At 43.6% G+C, this 18,462-nt stretch overlaps 1 protein-coding gene across 2 annotated transcripts in view; it reads right to left on the bottom strand.

Moving 5' to 3' along the window:
• The window catches only part of ZBTB16 (zinc finger and BTB domain containing 16), a 145,479-nt gene that overhangs the window by 59,708 nt on the left and 67,309 nt on the right, over nucleotides 1-18,462 (bottom strand). For both annotated transcript variants that reach the window (XM_070765599.1, XM_070765598.1), the window contains exon 3: nucleotides 18,218-18,315. In XM_070765599.1, the coding sequence (XP_070621700.1) occupies nucleotides 18,218-18,315 (98 nt within the window). The remainder of the gene's footprint in view (nucleotides 1-18,217; nucleotides 18,316-18,462) is intronic.

Here is an 18,462-nt window from a genome sequence, read left to right on the forward strand (position 1 = left end):
GTCTTGTTTGGAGGTGCTTGGCCAAGTCACATGATTGTCACCTGGTCACATGGCCGGCAAGCCACTCCCACCCAATCACATGACTATCAAACCACACCCACAAAACAAGCCACGCCCACAACGTGGTAGTAAAAATTTTGGTAGCCCTTGACTGACCTTCGTGTGCCATTGGTGAACCTAAAATGTGCCCCATAACATGATTCCCTTGGTGTCCAGGGAGAAGGCTGGATGGAGAAGGGGAGGGAAAAGGTGGAGGTAGCCGAGACATTTGCAAATCAAGAAAGAAATTAAAATTACGGGGGAGAAAAAAGTTGGCCAAGCAAATTTATGCACTGCCGTCACTTTACTACCTAATTAATTCAGTCATTTCAAAAAACAATTTTATTTATGTCCCATTTACCACATCAAAAGTGCAAAAAAAATAAGGGGAATAAAGAAGAAAAAAAGAAATGTTCTCCGCACCCTAATGCTAAAATAATACCTCAAGGCATCTATTTTTAATCAGTCTACACACACACACAAACACACACACACACACAGAGAAAATATGACACAGGAACCTGCCTTCCATAGCATCTCTCTTGGGCAGACCACCAAACTCTCAGAGACAAAGTCGCATCAGAGTATTCTTGCCGGCTGCAGAAAACAGCTTGTCAAAAAAAGAGTTGGGGGAGGAAGGGGGGGTGGGGGTGGAGGAAGCCAAAGAGAGGGGGGGGGGATTTAAAAAAAACTCCCAAACCCAGAGAAATCCATAATGGCTCGAGGCTCTTCTCCAATCTATTTTCTGCTCAGCTGGTTTTAAATGAAGTTATTATGAGTCATTAAAACACCCGCAAGCTTGTGGAAGTCAGCCAATTACAATTTTAAATTTAGCCTGTTCTCTACCCCATTCCCTCGTTTTCTTTTGCCCAGGAAAAAAAAAAGAAAGAAAGAAAAAAGAAAGGAAGAAAGCCACTGGGTTTACTCTAGTTTCTTCCATCCATTTCACTCCCCCCACTCCGAAAAAGCCTCCCCTCCTCACCCAATCTTGGACCAAAGGCCCCTTTCCTTTGCAGTCGAACCTATACAAATCTAATAAATTATTATTATTATTATTATAGAAGGGAATAATTCAGAGTCCAAAAGCCACAGACAGAAGCATATTAAGGGCGGTGGGTGTGGGGGTGCTGGGGGGGGGGCGTTATTTCTTTCTTCTTTTTTTAAACCGATCACAAGGCAGACTTCTAAATTGAACATCCATGTCAATGTCTTATTTCCTTTCTTAAAAAACCACAAGGCAACGCTGCTCTCTCGGAGAGGATTATTTGAGCCATCCTGAGCCTCCCACGCTTCGCTTTTGGGGTTGCGGCCCCCACCAACTCTTGCCGTTATCGCTGTAACGGATAAGGGGGGGATGTAGGTCTTCGTGCCTGCATGATTTGTCTTATTTCATTCTTTTAAAATCGCTGATCTAACCGGTAAAATCTTCATGTAAAATTTTAAATGCATAGAGAAATAAATCTCCAAAACTAATTCACGAAGGGAAAAATGTGCTCCTTTCAATTTTGCAATGGTGTGTGTGTGTGTGTGTGTCTCACTGCTAAGCCATGTCGACCCGCCATGCTCCTTATTTTCATGGGGCTGTTTTAATAAAGGAAATATCACCAAACCTATGGAAAGCGGGCAAGGCAAAATTACACAAGAGCAGGGGTCCCCAAACATGGCAACTTTAAGACTTGTGGACCATAACCAGCAGTTGGGCAGATCGAATCTCACCAGGCCCCAGGTTGACTCAGCCTTCCTTCCGAGGGGGGTCAAATGAGGACCCAGATTGTTGGGGGCAAGAGGCTGATTCTGTAAAACCGCTCAGAGAGGGATGTAAAGTATATAAGTCTAAATTCCCCAGGCAAACATAGATTCTGGGAATTGAAATCCACGTAATAATAATAATAATAATAATAATAATAATAATAATAATAATAATAATATAATAATAATAATAATAACAACAACAACAATAACAACAACAAGAGTTGGAAGGGACCTTGGAGGTCTTCTAGTCCAACCCCCTGCTTACACCACTTCAGACAGATGGTTATCCAACATCTGCTTAAAAACGTCCAGTGTGGGCGCATTCACAACTTCTGGAGGCAACTTCTGTTCCACTTATTAACTGTTCTGTTAGGAAATGTTGTCCTTAGTTCTAAGTTGCTTCTCTCATTGGTTAGTTTCCCCCCCCCCCTGCTTCTTGTTGTACCATCAGATGCTTTAAAGAATAGTTTGACTCCTAAATCTTCTTTGTGGCAACCCCTGAGATATTGGAAGGCTGCTATCCTGTCTCCGCTGGTCCTTCGCTTCATTAAACTAGCCATGCCCAGTTCCTACAACCATTCTTCATAGGTTTTAGCATCCAGTCTCCTAATCGTCTTTGTTGCTCTTCTCTGAACTCTTTCTAGAGCCTCAACATCCTTTCTGCATCATGTTGACCAAACCTGACTGCAAGTGTGGCCTTATCAAGGCCTTATAAAGTGGTACTAACACATAGAAACATAGAAACATAGAAGTCTGACGGCAGAAAAAGACCTCATGGTCCATCTAGTCTGCCCTTATACTATTTTCTGTATTTTATCTTAGGATGGATATATGTTTATCCCAGGCATGTTTAAATTCAGTTACTGTGGATTTATCTACCACATCTGCTGGAAGTTTGTTCCAAGGATCTACTACTCTTTCAGTAAAATAATATTTTCTCATGTTGCTTTTGATCTTTCCCCCAACTAACTTCAGATTGTGTCCCCTTGTTCTTTTGTTCACTTTCCTATTAAAAACACTTCCCTCCTGGACCTTATTTAACCCTTTAATATATTTAAATGTTTCGATCATGTCCCCCCTTTTCCTTCTGTCCTCCAGACTATACAGATTGAGTTCATTAAGTCTTTCCTGATACGTTTTATGCTTAAGACCTTCCACCATTCTTGTAGCCCGTCTTTGGACCCGTTCAATTTTGTCAATATCTTTTTGTAGGTGAGGTCTCCAGAACTGAACACAGTATTCCAAATGTGGTCTCACCAGCATTCTATATAGTGGGATCATAATCTCCCTCTTCCTGCTTGTTATACCTCTAGCTATGCAGCCAAGCATCCTACTTGCTTTTCCTACCGCCTGACTGCACTGTTCACCCATTTTGAGACTGTCAGAAATCACTACCCCTAAATCCTTTTCTTTTGAAGTATTTGCCAACACTGAACTGCCAATACAATACTCAGATTGAGGATTCCTTTTCCCCAAGTGCATTATTTTACATTTGGAAACATTAAACTGCAGTTTCCATTGCTTAGACCATTTATCTAGTAAAGCTAAATCATTTACCATATTACAGACGCCTCCAGGAATATCAACCCTATTACACACTTTAGAGTCATCGGCAAATAGGCAAACCTTCCCTACCAAACCTTCCCCTATGTCACTCACAAATATATTAAAAAGAATAGGACCCAGAACAGATCCTTGTGGCACACCGCTTGTAACCTGACTCTGCTCAGAATACTCGCCATTAACAATAACTCTCTGATGTCTACGCTTCAGCCAGCTGCAAATCCATTGAACTATCCAGGGATTAAGTCCAATCTTCACTAATTTATCTATCAGCTCTTTATGTGGAACCGTATCAAAGGCTTTGCTGAAGTCCAGGTAGGCAATATCCACGGCACCACCTTCATCCAACACCTTTGTGACATAGTCAAAGAAATCAATGAGATTAGTCTGACATGATTTGCCTTCAGTAAAGCCATGCTGATTTGGGTCTAATAAGTTATTGTTTTTTAGGTGCTGATTTATCCTCTTTTTGAGTAGAGTCTCCATCATTTTAACTACAACTGATGTCAAGCTAACTGGCCTGTAGTTACCAGCTTCTTCTCTACTGCCCTTCTTGTGAATAGGCACAACACTGGCCATTCTCCAATCCTCAGGAACTTCTCCTGTTAACAAGGATTGGTTAAACAAATCAGTCAGGGGGGTAGCAATGACAGATCTGAGTTCTTTAAGAACTCTGGGGTGGATGCCATCTGGACCCATTGCCTTATATATCTTTAATCGTTCAAGTTCTTCTAAGACATCGGCTTCTAAGATCACTGGAGCTGAATCCGTACAGCTGGAAGCAATGCTATATCCCTCTATAGTATTATTTTGTAAGGTGTCTTTTGAGAAAACTGAACAGAAGTAGCTATTTAAATGGTCAGCGATCTCCTTATTCCCATTAATGCATGTATTATTCCCGGTACTAAGCTTCGTGATGCCGCAGTTTTTCTTCTTCTTATCATTAATATATCTGAAGAAGGTTTTATCCCCCTTCTTTACAGATTTGGCAATTTCTTCCTCTTTTGAGGCTTTAGCAGCATATATTATCTGTTTCGCCTCCTTCTGTCTCATTTTATATACCTCCCTATCAGCTATACTTCCAGACTCTTTATACCTCCTATAGGCAGCCTTTTTTTCATTGACTATAGCCCTTACATCATTGCTAAACCATAGCGGTTTCTTCTTCCTTTTACCTTTAGTTATTTGTCTTACATACAGTCCAGTGGCTTTTAAGATGGCCTTTTTTAATACAGTCCACTGGATGCTCGCTCCTGCCATTTTATCCCTCCCCTTTAATTCATTATCTAAATATTCTCCCATTGCATTAAAATTTGTTTTTCTGAAATCCAATACTTTGGTTGCATTATAGGATTGCTCACAATGAGTTTTTACATCAAACCACAAACATAGATGGTCACTGCAACCTAAATTTTCTCCCACCTTGACATCTGAAACCCAATTCCCATTCGTAAAAACTAAATCTAGAATATTCTCCCCTCTAGTTGGTGTCTTAACCAGCTGTGCCAGAGCTGCTCCTGTAAAGGCCTCTACTATATTCTTACTTTTGCATGTAAGGGCACTGGGGATATTCCAGTCAACATCAGGCATGTTGAAATCACCCATAACCACAATATCTCCCTTTACTGCCATTTGGGTAATTTCATCCACCATCTTGTTGTCATATTCCTCGGATTGCCCTGGAGGCCTATAGATCACCCCAATTCTAATGACAGAACCTTCTTTATTTTGCATGCAAATCCAGAGAGTCTCTAGATCTTGACACGTATTTTGAATTAGTGTTGTTTTTAGACTTTCTTTAATATAAATGGCTACTCCACCTCCCCTTCTCTCTATTCTATCCTTCCTATACAGTGTATATCCTGGTATGGATATTTCCCATTCATTAGAATCCTTAAACCATGTCTCAGTTATGGCAACCAGGTCCAAATTATCTCTAGATATTATGGCCATTAATTCACAGAGCTTGTTGCTCAAGCTTCGAGCATTTGTGCACATTACCCGAAGAACATTATTTTCGTTATTAGTTTGCCCCTTATCATCAACAACTACATCTATATTATTTGCAGCTCCCTTTTCATAAGCTTCCAAAAACTGCTTTATCCTCATTGGTCGGGGACAGAAATCACCCACATCAGTTACATCTCTGTCCCCTTTACCTAGTTTAAATGCCTGTCCAAAAAAGTTCTGAATTCCTCACCGAGCACCTGGGTACCTCTGTATGATGGATGCAAACCATCCCTCTTAAACAACTCCCTATTAGACCACCTACTGACATCATGACTTACATAGCCAAAACCTTCAGCTTTACACCACTGCCTTAACCACACATTAAACTCTCTGATACACGTTGTTTTATCCTCTTGGCCACAAACCGGTAACACCTCTGAGAAAGTCACTGAATCAGTTATTTTACCCAGCTCCACACTTAGACATTGAAAATCTCTTTTTACTACATTAACATTTCTCTGGGACAAATCATTTGTGCCAAGATGCACCACCACATCAACGTTATTACCTTTACTCACAGTCTTAACAATGTTTGTAATCCGCCTCCTGTCCCTGCTGGCAGTGGCCCCTGGGAGACACCTCAGCACCTTAACCACATCCTTGCTCTGTCCCAAATCAACACCTCTAACGGTCGAATCACCCACAAGAAAATGTGTCCTCTTTTTATTTCTACTAACTGTACTTGATGGTTTGGTGACATTTACGACAACTTCCCCTTTGAACATCCCCTCATTCTCTGCCTGAGGGACCTTGCTAATATCTCCAACATCCTTACTATTTAAATCCGCAAGAACACTATAGGAATTCGATACAGAGAGACCAAAATTGCTATGTTTTTGCTCAACTGCACGCAATCTTCCTGAACCGACAGTTGTCCACACAGCCCTCCTCCTCGGGGGGCGCTGTGGAAGTGGAGGCTGGACACATGGCTGCATTACAGCACATGGCTGGGACAATCTTTCCACTTCTGACTGCAAGCTACAAACTAAGGACTGCAATCTAGAGATCTCGCCATCTAACCTAGATGTCCTTATGCAAAGAGGGCAGTACCCCAAGTTCCACAAGGTACTACGGAAGACAACAGCCAAACAAATGTTACACTGCACCAAGCCAGTCATCTTAACAATGTATTGAAATACAAGTACTTAGCAGGAAAATCAACAATCCCTATTGCTACCAAACTTTGCTGATTTTGATTTATAGTTATAAACTTCATGTGATCTTGATTCTTGATTCAACCAAATCTTGAACTCTCCCTCTCTGACCACCACCCATCATTTGAGACTCCACCCCCCCCCCCAAAAAAAAAAGAATGCAAGAGGGAAGCCAGGTTATTATACAACATCCCTTTTCCTGTTCCTGGCCTGGAAACCCCTGTTTTTCCTTTCCGAGGGGGCTGCGAGCTGGGCAGGAGAGCGTGGCACCCCTTATCCAAAATTCACCCGCCCGTGTTCCCTTTCCGAAGGCACGCGGTGTACTGTACGGCCTATAAAACTCCCCAGCAGCCTCCAGACACTCTGCAATCGTCCTCCATCAAAACACTTTGCCTTGCATACAAAAATAAAATACAGTGCTCGATGGAATACACAATCAGCCCATTACAGTACGGAGGGAGAGCGGCTCCTTAGCAACGCGGGGGCTTCAGCGGCGGAGACGCTCGACAGGAAGCAGAAATCTGCCGAGCCTGTTGGCAAATGATAAACATTAGCAAGGGGCTGCGTGGTTTTTTTGTGGGCTTGGAGGGGGGGGCTTGTGTTTTTTGGGGAGGGGGGGCCACAACAACCGAAAGCCACGTAAAAGTAGCAGATGTAGACAGACACACAAATGTTTCTGGGTGGCGTCCATAAAAACAGCATCCAGGCGGGAGATTAATAATAATAATAATAATAATTATTATTATTATTATTATTATTATTATTATTATATTATTATCATGATTATTATTATTATTATCATGATTATTATTATCATCATCATCATTATTTATTATTATTATTATTATTATTATCATGATTATTATTACTATTATTATATTTGTATGCCGCCCTTCTCCGAAGACTGGGGGCAGCTCAGAAGATACAATATAAAACAATGCGTACAAACAAATCTAATGAATTAAAAACTACAAGCTAAAAATCCAACGTATTAAAACCAGTCAACATATTCAATCACAGCCATACATCACATTTAGTAGTCAGGGGGTCTTGATCTAATGGCCCCAAGCCTGGCGACATAAGTGAGTCTCGAGACTCTTGCGAAAGGCGAGGAGGGTGGGGGCAGTGCGAATCTCTGGAGGGAGCTGATTCCAGAGGGCTGGTGCCACCACAGAGAAGGCTCTGCTGGCTTTTCATAAGGCCATGAAGACCTGGCTACGCCGGCAGGCCTGGGCCTCCCGATATTAACAACGTCCCTGGCCACATATATGGATGTGTTGGACTGGTGTGGATGCATGTTGTGATGTCCATTTTATGCTAGTTTTATTAGGATTTTAGGGATTAGATAATATTAGATAATCTATTGTTTTTTTGTAATTCTTTTATTGTTGTAAGCCGTCCTGGGTCCTTCGGGATTGGGCGGCACAGAAGTCAAATAAAACAAAATAGATAAATAATCATAATGATTATTATTCCCCCCCGCCTGTCCCGTTTTATGCATGGTTTGTTTGGGTTTAGGATTGTTTTTAAGTTAAAGGTTTTAACTGTTTTTTTTATCATTGGATTTGTATTGTGTATTGTTGTTGTGAGTCGCTCCGAGTCTTCGGAGAGGGGCAGCATACAAATCTAATTAATAATAATGATAATAATAATAATAATAATAATAATAGTAGTAGTAGTAGTAGTAATAGTAATAATAATAATAGTAGTAGTAGTAATAGTAATAATAATAATAATAATAATAATAATAATGATAATAATAATAGTAGTAGTAGTAATAGTCTGCGGAGAGGGGCGGCATACAAGTCTAAATAATAAATAAATAAATAGTAGTAGTAGTACTGTAATAGTATTAGTAGTATTAGTAGTAGTAGTAGTAGTAATAATAATAATAGTAGTAGTAGTAGTAATAGTAGTAGTAATAATAATAATAGTAGTAGTAGTAATAGTGACAGTAATAGTAGTAATAGTATTAATAATAATAATAATAATAATAATAATAATAATAATAATAATAATAATAGTAATAATAAACCCTGGGGGGGTGCAGAAGAGGTTGGCACAGCCGTGGCAGCAGCTCGGGACCCCTGCCAGAACAGGAGCTAAAAGCAACAAAAACCCACAACCCCAAAACCCGCCCTGAATTATTCTAATCAGCTTAAACTCTGGAGGCTGAAAATAAATAAATGAAAGGCGAGATAAAAAGAGGTGTGTGCGGGAGGAGGAAGAGAGAGAAATGTATTTTTCATCAGCAAGTGTATAATTTATAAACAGCATTAAACAGTTTGTGTTTTCTCCTCTCCCTCCCCCCTCCCCTCCCTTCCTCTCTCGTGTATCTGGGGTTGGACTCAACTCAAGCCTGCATTAATTTCTGCTGCGGGTACAGTGTGTTCTTGGCTGCGCATCTGCCAACGATCATAAACTCTCTGGAATGTTGGCAGAACATCCAGCCCTGCCGGCAAGACCATGACATCACTTGGGGAATAAATTCGGGAGCCTGGCCAAAGCCCCAGCCGGCAGCCGGCCAAGAGCAGCGGAGGCAGCAGCGGCAAAAGCCTCCCTGGGCAGCTGTGGGACGAGGGGCAAAAGCAGGTGGAGGGCCAGGAGGGTGGCACACCGAGGGTCAAGGCTAGCTGGACATCCCGAGCACGCTCTGAAGCGCAAGGCTTAGAATTATACACCACTTCTTCACAGTCCCTGTACAGCCCTCTCTCTCTAAAGGGTTTGCAGAGTCCGCCTATAACTCCCAACCATCTGGGTCCTCATTTGACCCCCTTCAGAAGATGGGAGGCTGAGTCAGCCTGGAGCCGGTGGTGAGATTTGAACAGGCAGGCAGGCAGGCAGGAAGGAAGGGAGGGAGGGAGGGAAGGAGGAAGGAAGGAAGGAAGGAAGGAAGGAAGGAAAGAAGGAAAGGAAGGAAGGAAGGAAGGAAGGAAGGAAGGAAGGAAGGAAGGAAGAAGTGGCGAGAGGAGAGAGCTGAGTCAACCTGGAGCCGGTGGTGAGATTTGAACAGGAAGGAAGAAAGGAAGGAAGGAAAGGAGGGAGAGAGGGAGGAAGTTAAAAGGGAATGAGAAGAGAATAAGAAGGAAGAAAAAGAAGGGAGGGAGGGAAGGAAGGAAGGAATAGCAGTAGCACTTAGACTTATATACCACTTCACAGTGCTCAGCATATTTGCCCCACAACAATCTGGGTCCTCATTTGACCCCCCTCAGAAGGATGGGAGGCTGAGTCAACCTGGAGCCAGTGGTGAGATTTGAACAGGAGGGAAGGAAGAAGGAAGGAAGGAAGGAAGGAAGGGAAGGAGGGAGGGATAGCAATAGCACTTAGACATATACCACTTCACAGTGCTTTAAATCCCTCTCTAAGTGGTTTACAGAATCCGCCTCTTGCCCCCAACAGTCTGGATCCTCATTGACCCCCCTGGGAAGGATGGAAGGCTGAGTCAGCCTTGAGCCGGTGGTGAGATTTGAACTGCTGAACTTCAGCCAGCGGTCAGCTGAAGTGACCTGCGGTACTGCACTCTAACACTTGCGCCACCAGAGCTCTTATGGGATAGGGTTCCAGACTGAGTAGGGGGTTGTGCCAGAAGACCTCCAAAGTCCCTCCCCATTCGGTCATTCTGTTGCAGGGGGTCCTCGACATACCACGGTTCGCTTAGTCACCATTCAAAGTTGGCTGCATCTCTGCTCCCTCCTGAAAATCACCCCCCCTCCAAGTTCCCATCAACATCAGGCCTCCTATAGATTGTGTGTCAAGCCATTAATTTATCATACCAACTTCTGCACCAGTTTGACACTTGGACTTCAACTTGGACTTCTGACCCTGCAGATTTGATTTCCCTGATATGCCCCCCTAGAAAGAGTGGGCTTCTTTATGAATGTGGAGTTTGGACTGGGTCCCTAAGGCCCTATTCCATCCAGCCCTTGACCTTCAGTTGATGCTCAGTTCTGGAGACCTCACCTACAAAAAGATATTGATCAAATTGAACGGGTCCAAAGACGGGCTACAAAAATGGTGGAAGGTCTTAAGCATAAAACGTATCAGGAAAGACTTCATGAACTCCATCTGTTGAGTCTGGAGGACAGAAGGGAAAGGGGGGACATGATTGAGACATTTAAATATGTTAAAGGGTTAAATAAGGTTCAGGAGGGAAGTGTTTTCCATAGGAAAGTGAACCCAAGAAGAAGGGGGCAGAATCTGAGGTGAGTTGGGGGAAAGATCAGAAGCAAGGTGAGAAAATATTATTTGACTGAAAGAGTAGTAGATGCTTGGAACAAACTGCCAGCAGACGTGGTTGCTCAATCCACAGTGACTGAATTGAAACATGCCTGGGATAAACATAGATCCATCCTAGGATAAAATACAGGAAATAGCATAAGGGCAGACTAGATGGACCAGGAGGTCTTTTTCTGCCGTTAATCTTCTATGTTTCACCCAAACCACTCCCTCCTCAATGACAACTCCAGAGGTGGCTACTTTGGACGTCCATCCAAATCTGGTGCCCACCTTGGGGCAGAAGGTCAGGTGCTATTTCCTGAGAATGGTGGGGCTCAACTTCTGCAAAACGACCCCGGTGAGTTATGGATGCCAAAGGATGGTCAGATCTCAGCCTGAGCTCTTTGGGGCCCCTTCTGCGATTCAGAGGAACAAGTGGAGATGGAGGAGGTTGTGGTTGTTGGTTTTGCAACATCTTAACTTTTTTTCACGGGTACATTCTGTTTGCCTCTTTCCTGTCCTCGTTTGCAGGGAAGGAACGGAAGAAAAGGGAAATATTTGTACTAAAATCTGTTGCTGGCACCTCACTCCAAACTTTCTATTTACAAGGTCTTGCAAACAATCTCCTCCAGTTGTGTGTTGGTGTGCATTTTCCAAGACACCCTCTGTTTAAAACTAAAAGGACAAATTGCGTTACGGCCTGAAATATCAGAGAGGATCGGATGCTGAAAGTTCTTATTTGGAGCCTTGGCTTGAAAACATGGAATTAAAGCTCATACAGACTAAACAATTTTTTCCAGCGTCCCTCTTTTCCAAGCCATGCATTTTTTTGTTATTGTCACACACCCAGGTTACCACAGAGGTGTCTGCATGTACATGTGCTCTGCACAGCTATAATTATTCCGCATGTGCACGAAACAGTTGCTATAAACGCTGCCATGAGAAAACACGCCTACACAATCTTTCAACGTAAACACAACCAGAGAGCAATTTTAATGAACGGTGGCATTCCTCCATACTTCTGTACTTTCCACTTATTTTAGCTATTTATTAATTGGATTTATATGCCGATTATAGGACTCGGGGCGGCTTACAACATATAAAAAGACAACGTACATCGAAATCCAATTAATTAAAGTGAAGAGTTAAATCTAAGACCAGAAAACCAATTAAAATGCTCTCATACCCATTCAGTCAACCAACCCACCATCCATTCATCGGCCAGGGGGGAGAATCTAATAACCTCAAGCCTGGCAGCATAGATGAGTCTTTAGACTCTTGTGGAAGGCGAGGAGGGTGGGGGCAGTGCAGATCTCCAGGGGGGAGCTGATTGCAGAGGGCCGAGGCCACCACAAAGAAGGCTCTTCCCCTCGGCCCTGACAAGCGACATTGTCTATTTGACAGGACCTGGAGAAGGCCGATTCTGTAACCTGGTCCCATGCCATGTAGGGCTTTATAGGTCCTAGCCAACACTTTGAATTGAGTCCAGAAACCAACTGGTAGCCAGTGCAGACTGCGGAGTGTGGGAGAGATATGGCCATGTCTGGTGTAGGCATGTCTGGTTCTGCACAGTTTGTAGTTTCCGAACACTCTTCAAAGGTAGCCCCATGTAGAGAGCATTGCAGTAGTTGAACCTCGAGGTGATGAGGGCATGAGTGACTGTGAGTAGAGACTCCCTGTCCAGATAGGGCTGCAACTGGTGCACCAGGAGAACCTGGGCAAATGCTCCCCCTTGAGACCGTGGGGAGTGAGGCCCCCACACACCGGGCTTAATCCTTCCGATCCAGGGCTCTGTAAAAGCTAACATGAGTATCTAGAGGAGGCATGTGCCCAAAGGCACCTGTTCACCAAGTTGTTCTTCTCCTTCTCCACTTCTCACCATCCTATCTTCTCAAAGTCTTAAGAGACCCTTTCCCTACAATCTTCATATTGAGGAGACAGCCTTAGATGGGGTGAAGCCCTCCTGACCTCAGCCACCGATTTTAAGATCAGGAGAAACATGCATCAACTCCCAACTGACAGGGGAAAGTGAAGAACAAGATGTTCCCATGAGCTCTTCTTTGCATGGAAGAGTGGAGGGACTTCTGCTCAAAGTTGCTCTTTGCCAATGAAGGACCTTTGGAGGTCTTCTGCTCCACAGAGTGCAGAGAAGAGCGACAAAGATGATGAGGGGACTGGAGGCTAAAACATATGATGAACAATTGCAGGAACTGGGCCTGGCTAGTTTAATGAAAAGAAAGACCAGAGGAGACATGATAGCAGGCTTCCAGTATCTCAGGAGTTACCACAAAGAAGGTTTGGAGTCAACTATTCTCCAAAGCACCTGAGGGTAGAACAAGAAGCAATGGGTGGAAACTGAACAAGGAGAGAAGCAACTTAGAACTAAGGAAAAAAATTTCAGACAGTTAGAACAATTCATCTGTGGAACTGCTCCCCTCCAGAAGTTGTGAATGCTCCAACACTGGAAGTTTTTAAGAAGATGTTGGATAACCATCTGTTTGAAGTAGTGTAGGGTTTCCTGCCTAAGCAGGGGGGTTGGACTAGAAGACCTCCAAGGTCCCTTCCAACTCTGTTGTTGTTCTTCCTGCAACCATTCATCTTATGTTTTAGCTCTTTCCAAAGTCTCAACATGACACAATAACAGAGTTGGAAGGGCTCTTGGAGGTCATCTAGTCCAACCCTTCCAACTCTGTTGGTATTATTATATCTTTTATTCCTAAGAGGAATGGGGTAAGTGGTTGTTGTTGTTGTTGTTGTTATTTTTGTTTTTGTTATATTATTATTATTATTATTATTATTATTATTATTATTATTATTGCTGTTGTTTTTGTTATTGTTATTATTATTATTGTTGTTATTGTTATTATTATTATTGTTATTATTATTATCATTCGCTGGCTGGGGAATTCTGGGAGTTGAAATCCAAGTATCTTTAAGTTGCCAAGGTTGGGAAACACTGTCCTGGGCACACTCACCTTGCACGCTCACCTGGTTCCCTTGTTGCAAACTTAAAAGTACAGTAGCCACGGGACCATCGGTATTCTACACCTCTCGGCCTTGTTATTTAAGGGCCGGGACTTTATGGCTCGAAAATTCATCTTCAAGGATACCTCGCCCCCCGAAGATTACCTCCCTTCAATGCCCACTTAGCTGATGTGCATCCAAAATTGATTGGAATCCCGTTCTTTGTAACCTCAGGATTTTGCAAACTTCCGTACGCGCATTATGCCCCCAACAGACCACGCAGGGAGCCCACTTCTAATTAAACAAGTCATGAATTTCTCTGCGTGGACACCCCCCCTAAAAAAAAGCTCTCCAAAAAATAACAACCCCATTGGGGGAGCATTAAGAGGCGCCCCCCCCGCCCATTCTGGCGAAGAGGAGGGGGAGGAGGGGGAGGGGGATGCACACAGCTTGGGAGGAAGGAGAAAGTCCAGTGTGTAGCGGCGGCTGCTGCTTTTGTCAACAACGTGGCTGGAATTTAACGTGGCTGTTTTCGAGCAGCAGGGCGCCTCCCCCTCCCTCCGGGACAGGAAGGGGGGGGGGGAGAAAAAAACATAATCATCTTTCATGATGACAAACTTGGCTCAGCGCTGCCTTTACATACTGTACCCTCGAAGTGGGCCGGCAGCCAGACAGCGCTTGGCGCGCAGCCACGGCCACAGCAACAAACACGGAGCGGAGCCGAGCGGCGTGCGCCTGGAGAGCGGGTGGTGGCTGGGGGGGCCAGGAGGGGAGGGCAGGCGAGAGGCAAAGAGGCTTTACACACCCTGCGTGGCCCCGGCTGCCCCCTTGACAAGGGGGAAAGGGTGGTTGGGAAGCTGCCAGCCCTTCTCTCTCATACACACACACATAAACACAAACACACACTCACACACACAAACACATTTCCTCCCCACACTTCCCAAGGAAGGGACCCCTGCTGAAAAAACCCACAAATCCTGTACCTGCGCTCTCTCTCTCTCTCTCTTTCTGTCTATCTATCTATCATCTGTCTGCCTGCCTGCCTATCTATCTGTCTATCTGTCTATTTGTGTCTGCCTGTCTGCCTACCTACCTACCAACCAACCTACCTATCTACCTATCTATCTAGCTTTCATACATTTTTTAAAACACACCTTCGCCCGCACCCTGCTTCGGCCATATGAATAATTGTGATGGAATGAACGTTGGATGATTGAGTTATTTTTAATAAGTGAGGTTTTTAAATTAAATTTAGAGGAGTTTTAACATTTGGGTTTCTTACATGTTCTACTTGTATTTATTCTTGTTTTGTAAGCTGCTCTGAGTCTATGGGGAAGGGCAGCCAATAATCCAAAGAATGGATGGATGGATGGATGGATGGATGGATGAATTTATGGATGGATGAATGGATGAATTAATTTGTGGATGGATGAATGAATGAATGAATGAGTGAATGGATGAACAAATGAACTAACGAATGAACTAACTAACTAACTAACTAACTAACTAGCTAACTAACTAGCTAACTAACTAGCTAACTAACTAGAGTCCTGAGAGCAAACAGCTCTCCCCAATTTTGGTTCTGTGGCTGATTCGCCAAGACCAGCCCCAAATGTAACGGTGCCCCAATAGCACTGGCAAAATTTGCCCTCCCAACAGTAGAAGGAATGGAGGAAGAGGGTGAGGGGGGGCTGTCTCCTGCCCACTGTGTATTTCTCTCCCTCCAAATTCAAATCAGAGCCTCTCTTGGGTAAAATGTGAGCTCTTTCTTGATTGCTAATGATTGCTAAGCTTTATGGCAACGTTTCCTCGGGAGCCTTCTTCTCTCTGCTTGCAGAATCCTTAAACTGTCCCGGAATTTGGCTGGAAACAGACGGCAGCAATTCCCATCCGTCTCTCCTTCTGCCGGGACTTTTGCACATTTATTTTATTTTATTTATTTTATTTTTATTTATTTATTTTGTCCAATACACAATGAGGGTTTTAGTGGGTATATATATATATACACACAGTAAAATACACGATGAAGGTTATAGAGGAGAGACTCATAGTAAAATATATCTAAGAAAGAATAGAAAAGAAGATATAGGAATAGAACATATCAATGAAAGAATAGAAGAAGAGATATAGGAATAGAAGAAAGGTAGAGGAGATATAGGAGAGCAATAGGACAGGGGATGGAAGGCACTCTAGTGCACTTGTACATCTTAGGAAGGAGGAGTAAAACCTCCCTTTCCTTGGGAGGGACAACTAAAGGTTGCAGCTACCTGCCCAGGTGCAGTAGCAGAATTGCGCTGGACTCCACTAGCACTCAGAGCCATGGGGGTGAGCCCCCATCACCGTTCCCCCTTAACAGCCCACCTCTGCTCATACCAGAGAGCTGGGAACTAAATTAGCTTCTGGAGAGGCGAGCACCGTCCCCAGCTTAGCGTTCTAGCTCCTCTGCGTACATTTAATTAAAGGACCTGCATCATTTCAACCTAATAGGGAAATTCATTAAACGAGTGCCCAGTTCTGCCACTTTTGCTAATGAAACTTGGGTGGATGCTTGAATTTGGAGAAGATGAGATTCGCAACCTCTGCCTGAAAATGGCAGATACATCGGTGCCGAAGGAAGAGGGTGGGTGGAGTAGAAGAAGGGTCTGTCCAGGCTGGGAGCTGATGGACGAGGCCCCCAACTCACCAAGCCCCAAGGCTCCATTCCATGCTTGGCACGATTAGGAAGGGGATCGAAAATAAGTCAGTAAGTGTTGTATTTCCTCTGTACAAATCGATGGTGAGACCCCACTTGGAGTCCTGTGTACAGTTCTGGTCACCGCACCTCAAGAAGGATAGAATGGAACTGGAAAAGGTGCAAAAAAGGGGCAACAAGAATGATCAAGGAAATGAAGCCCCTCTCTTATGAAACTAGGTTGCAGCACCTTGGTCTCTTCAGCCTTGAAAGAGGGTGTTGAAGGGGGGACTTGATCGAAGGGTATAAAATCAGGCATGGGATAGAAAAGGTGGATAGAGAAAAATTATTTTCTCTATCACACAATACTAGGACGAGGGGGCCCTCCCTAAAGCTCATAGGTAAGAAAGTGAGGACAAATCAAGGGAAATATTTCTTGGTTTGTGGAATTCCCTTCCAGAAGAGGTCATGACAGCTGTCAGTCTGGAGAGCTTCAAGGCAGGATTAGACAGATTCATGGATGCCAAGTGTATCATGGGTGGTTATTGAAACGGATGTCCAAGAGCCACCTCTATGTTGGTTGAGGCAGGCAGGGTGCCCTTGGGTCCCATGTGTTGAGGGTCAAGGGAAAGGGAGGGTTTGCTTTCTCCTTCTGCTCAAGATCCCCATGGACAATTGGGCCACTGTGGGACACAGAATGCTGGACTTGATGGGCTTTGGCCTGATTCAGCAGGGCTCTTCTTAGGTTCTTAGGTCCTTAATTGCCCTTCAGGACTCCCCTTGTACAGCTGAGGAGCCCAGAGCAACCTTTACGAATGAGAAAATCTCACCCTGGTTTCTCTAAACATCCCAGACAGGAAGGACAGCTGCTCTACCATCTCAGAAACAACCTCTGATTTGAATGCTCCAGCCGGCTGCAACTCAGGTTCTGTTTCTTGAGAAATCTCTGAACTATCAATGGTCACACAAATTCCTTCGCCCAAAATCAAGAAACCGCAGCAGCTGGGCCCCATCGCTCAATCCACACCACCCTTCAACACGGCCAGGGATGGTATATTAAAGACATCCATCCATTCCATGCTTGGTTTTACTCCCTTAAAAAAGAGGAGCAAGAGTTCTTTGCCTAGATGGGTTTCTTATTTATTTATTTTACTCATTTCTTTTGTCAAGTACATCTTGGTAGAATATAGATATAACAATGTTTATATAGAAACATAGAAGATTGACGGCAGAAAAAGACCTCACGGTCCATCTAGTCTGCCCTTATACTATTTCTTGTATTTTATCTTAGGATGGATAGATGTTTATCCCAGGCATGTTTCAATTTAATTACTGTGGATTTACCAACCACGTCTGCTGGAAGTTTGTTCCAAGCATCTACGACTCTTTCAGTAAAATAATATTTTCTCACGTTACTTCTAATCTTTCCCCCAACTAACCTCAGATTGTGCCCCCTTGTTCTTGGGTTCACTTTTCCTATTAAAAACACTTCCCTCCTGAACCTTATACATGATACTAGTAAGAGATAAATTGCTTATTTGACCCCTATGACAATCATTAAGCGTTGCACCCCATGATTCTTGACAAATGTATATTTTCTTTGATATACACTGAGAGCATCTGCACCAAAGACAAATTCCTTGTGTGTCCAATCAAACTTGGACAATAAAGAATTCTATTCTATTCCATTCCATTCCATTCCATTCTATTTCTATTCTATTCTATTCTACGATTTTGGCAAATTGTAACTCCAGGATAAGACCAACGTTCCCATGAACTTTTAGTAATGATGGGAGAACATACACACAACCACACGCACATAAACACACATACACACATCTACACTTACCTGAATGAGCCAGTAAGTGCATCCGAAGGCGGAGGCTGTCAAGGAATCTTTTCCCACACAATTCACACCCATACGTCTTCATTGCACTGTGCAGTTTCCTGGGAGGAGGGAAATAAAAAGAGGAGATAAAGTCTGGGTCTTCAGCTTAGGGGGCCTAAGTGGAGCCCCCCCCCTCCAATTTCTATCCATGCAGAGATTCTCAGCAGCTCAGAAACATCCTGTTCTCCCCCCCAAAAGATTGCCAG

This window comes from Erythrolamprus reginae, chromosome 12 (genome assembly GCF_031021105.1).
Source record: "Erythrolamprus reginae isolate rEryReg1 chromosome 12, rEryReg1.hap1, whole genome shotgun sequence".
Taxonomy (NCBI): Eukaryota; Metazoa; Chordata; class Lepidosauria; order Squamata; family Dipsadidae; genus Erythrolamprus; species Erythrolamprus reginae.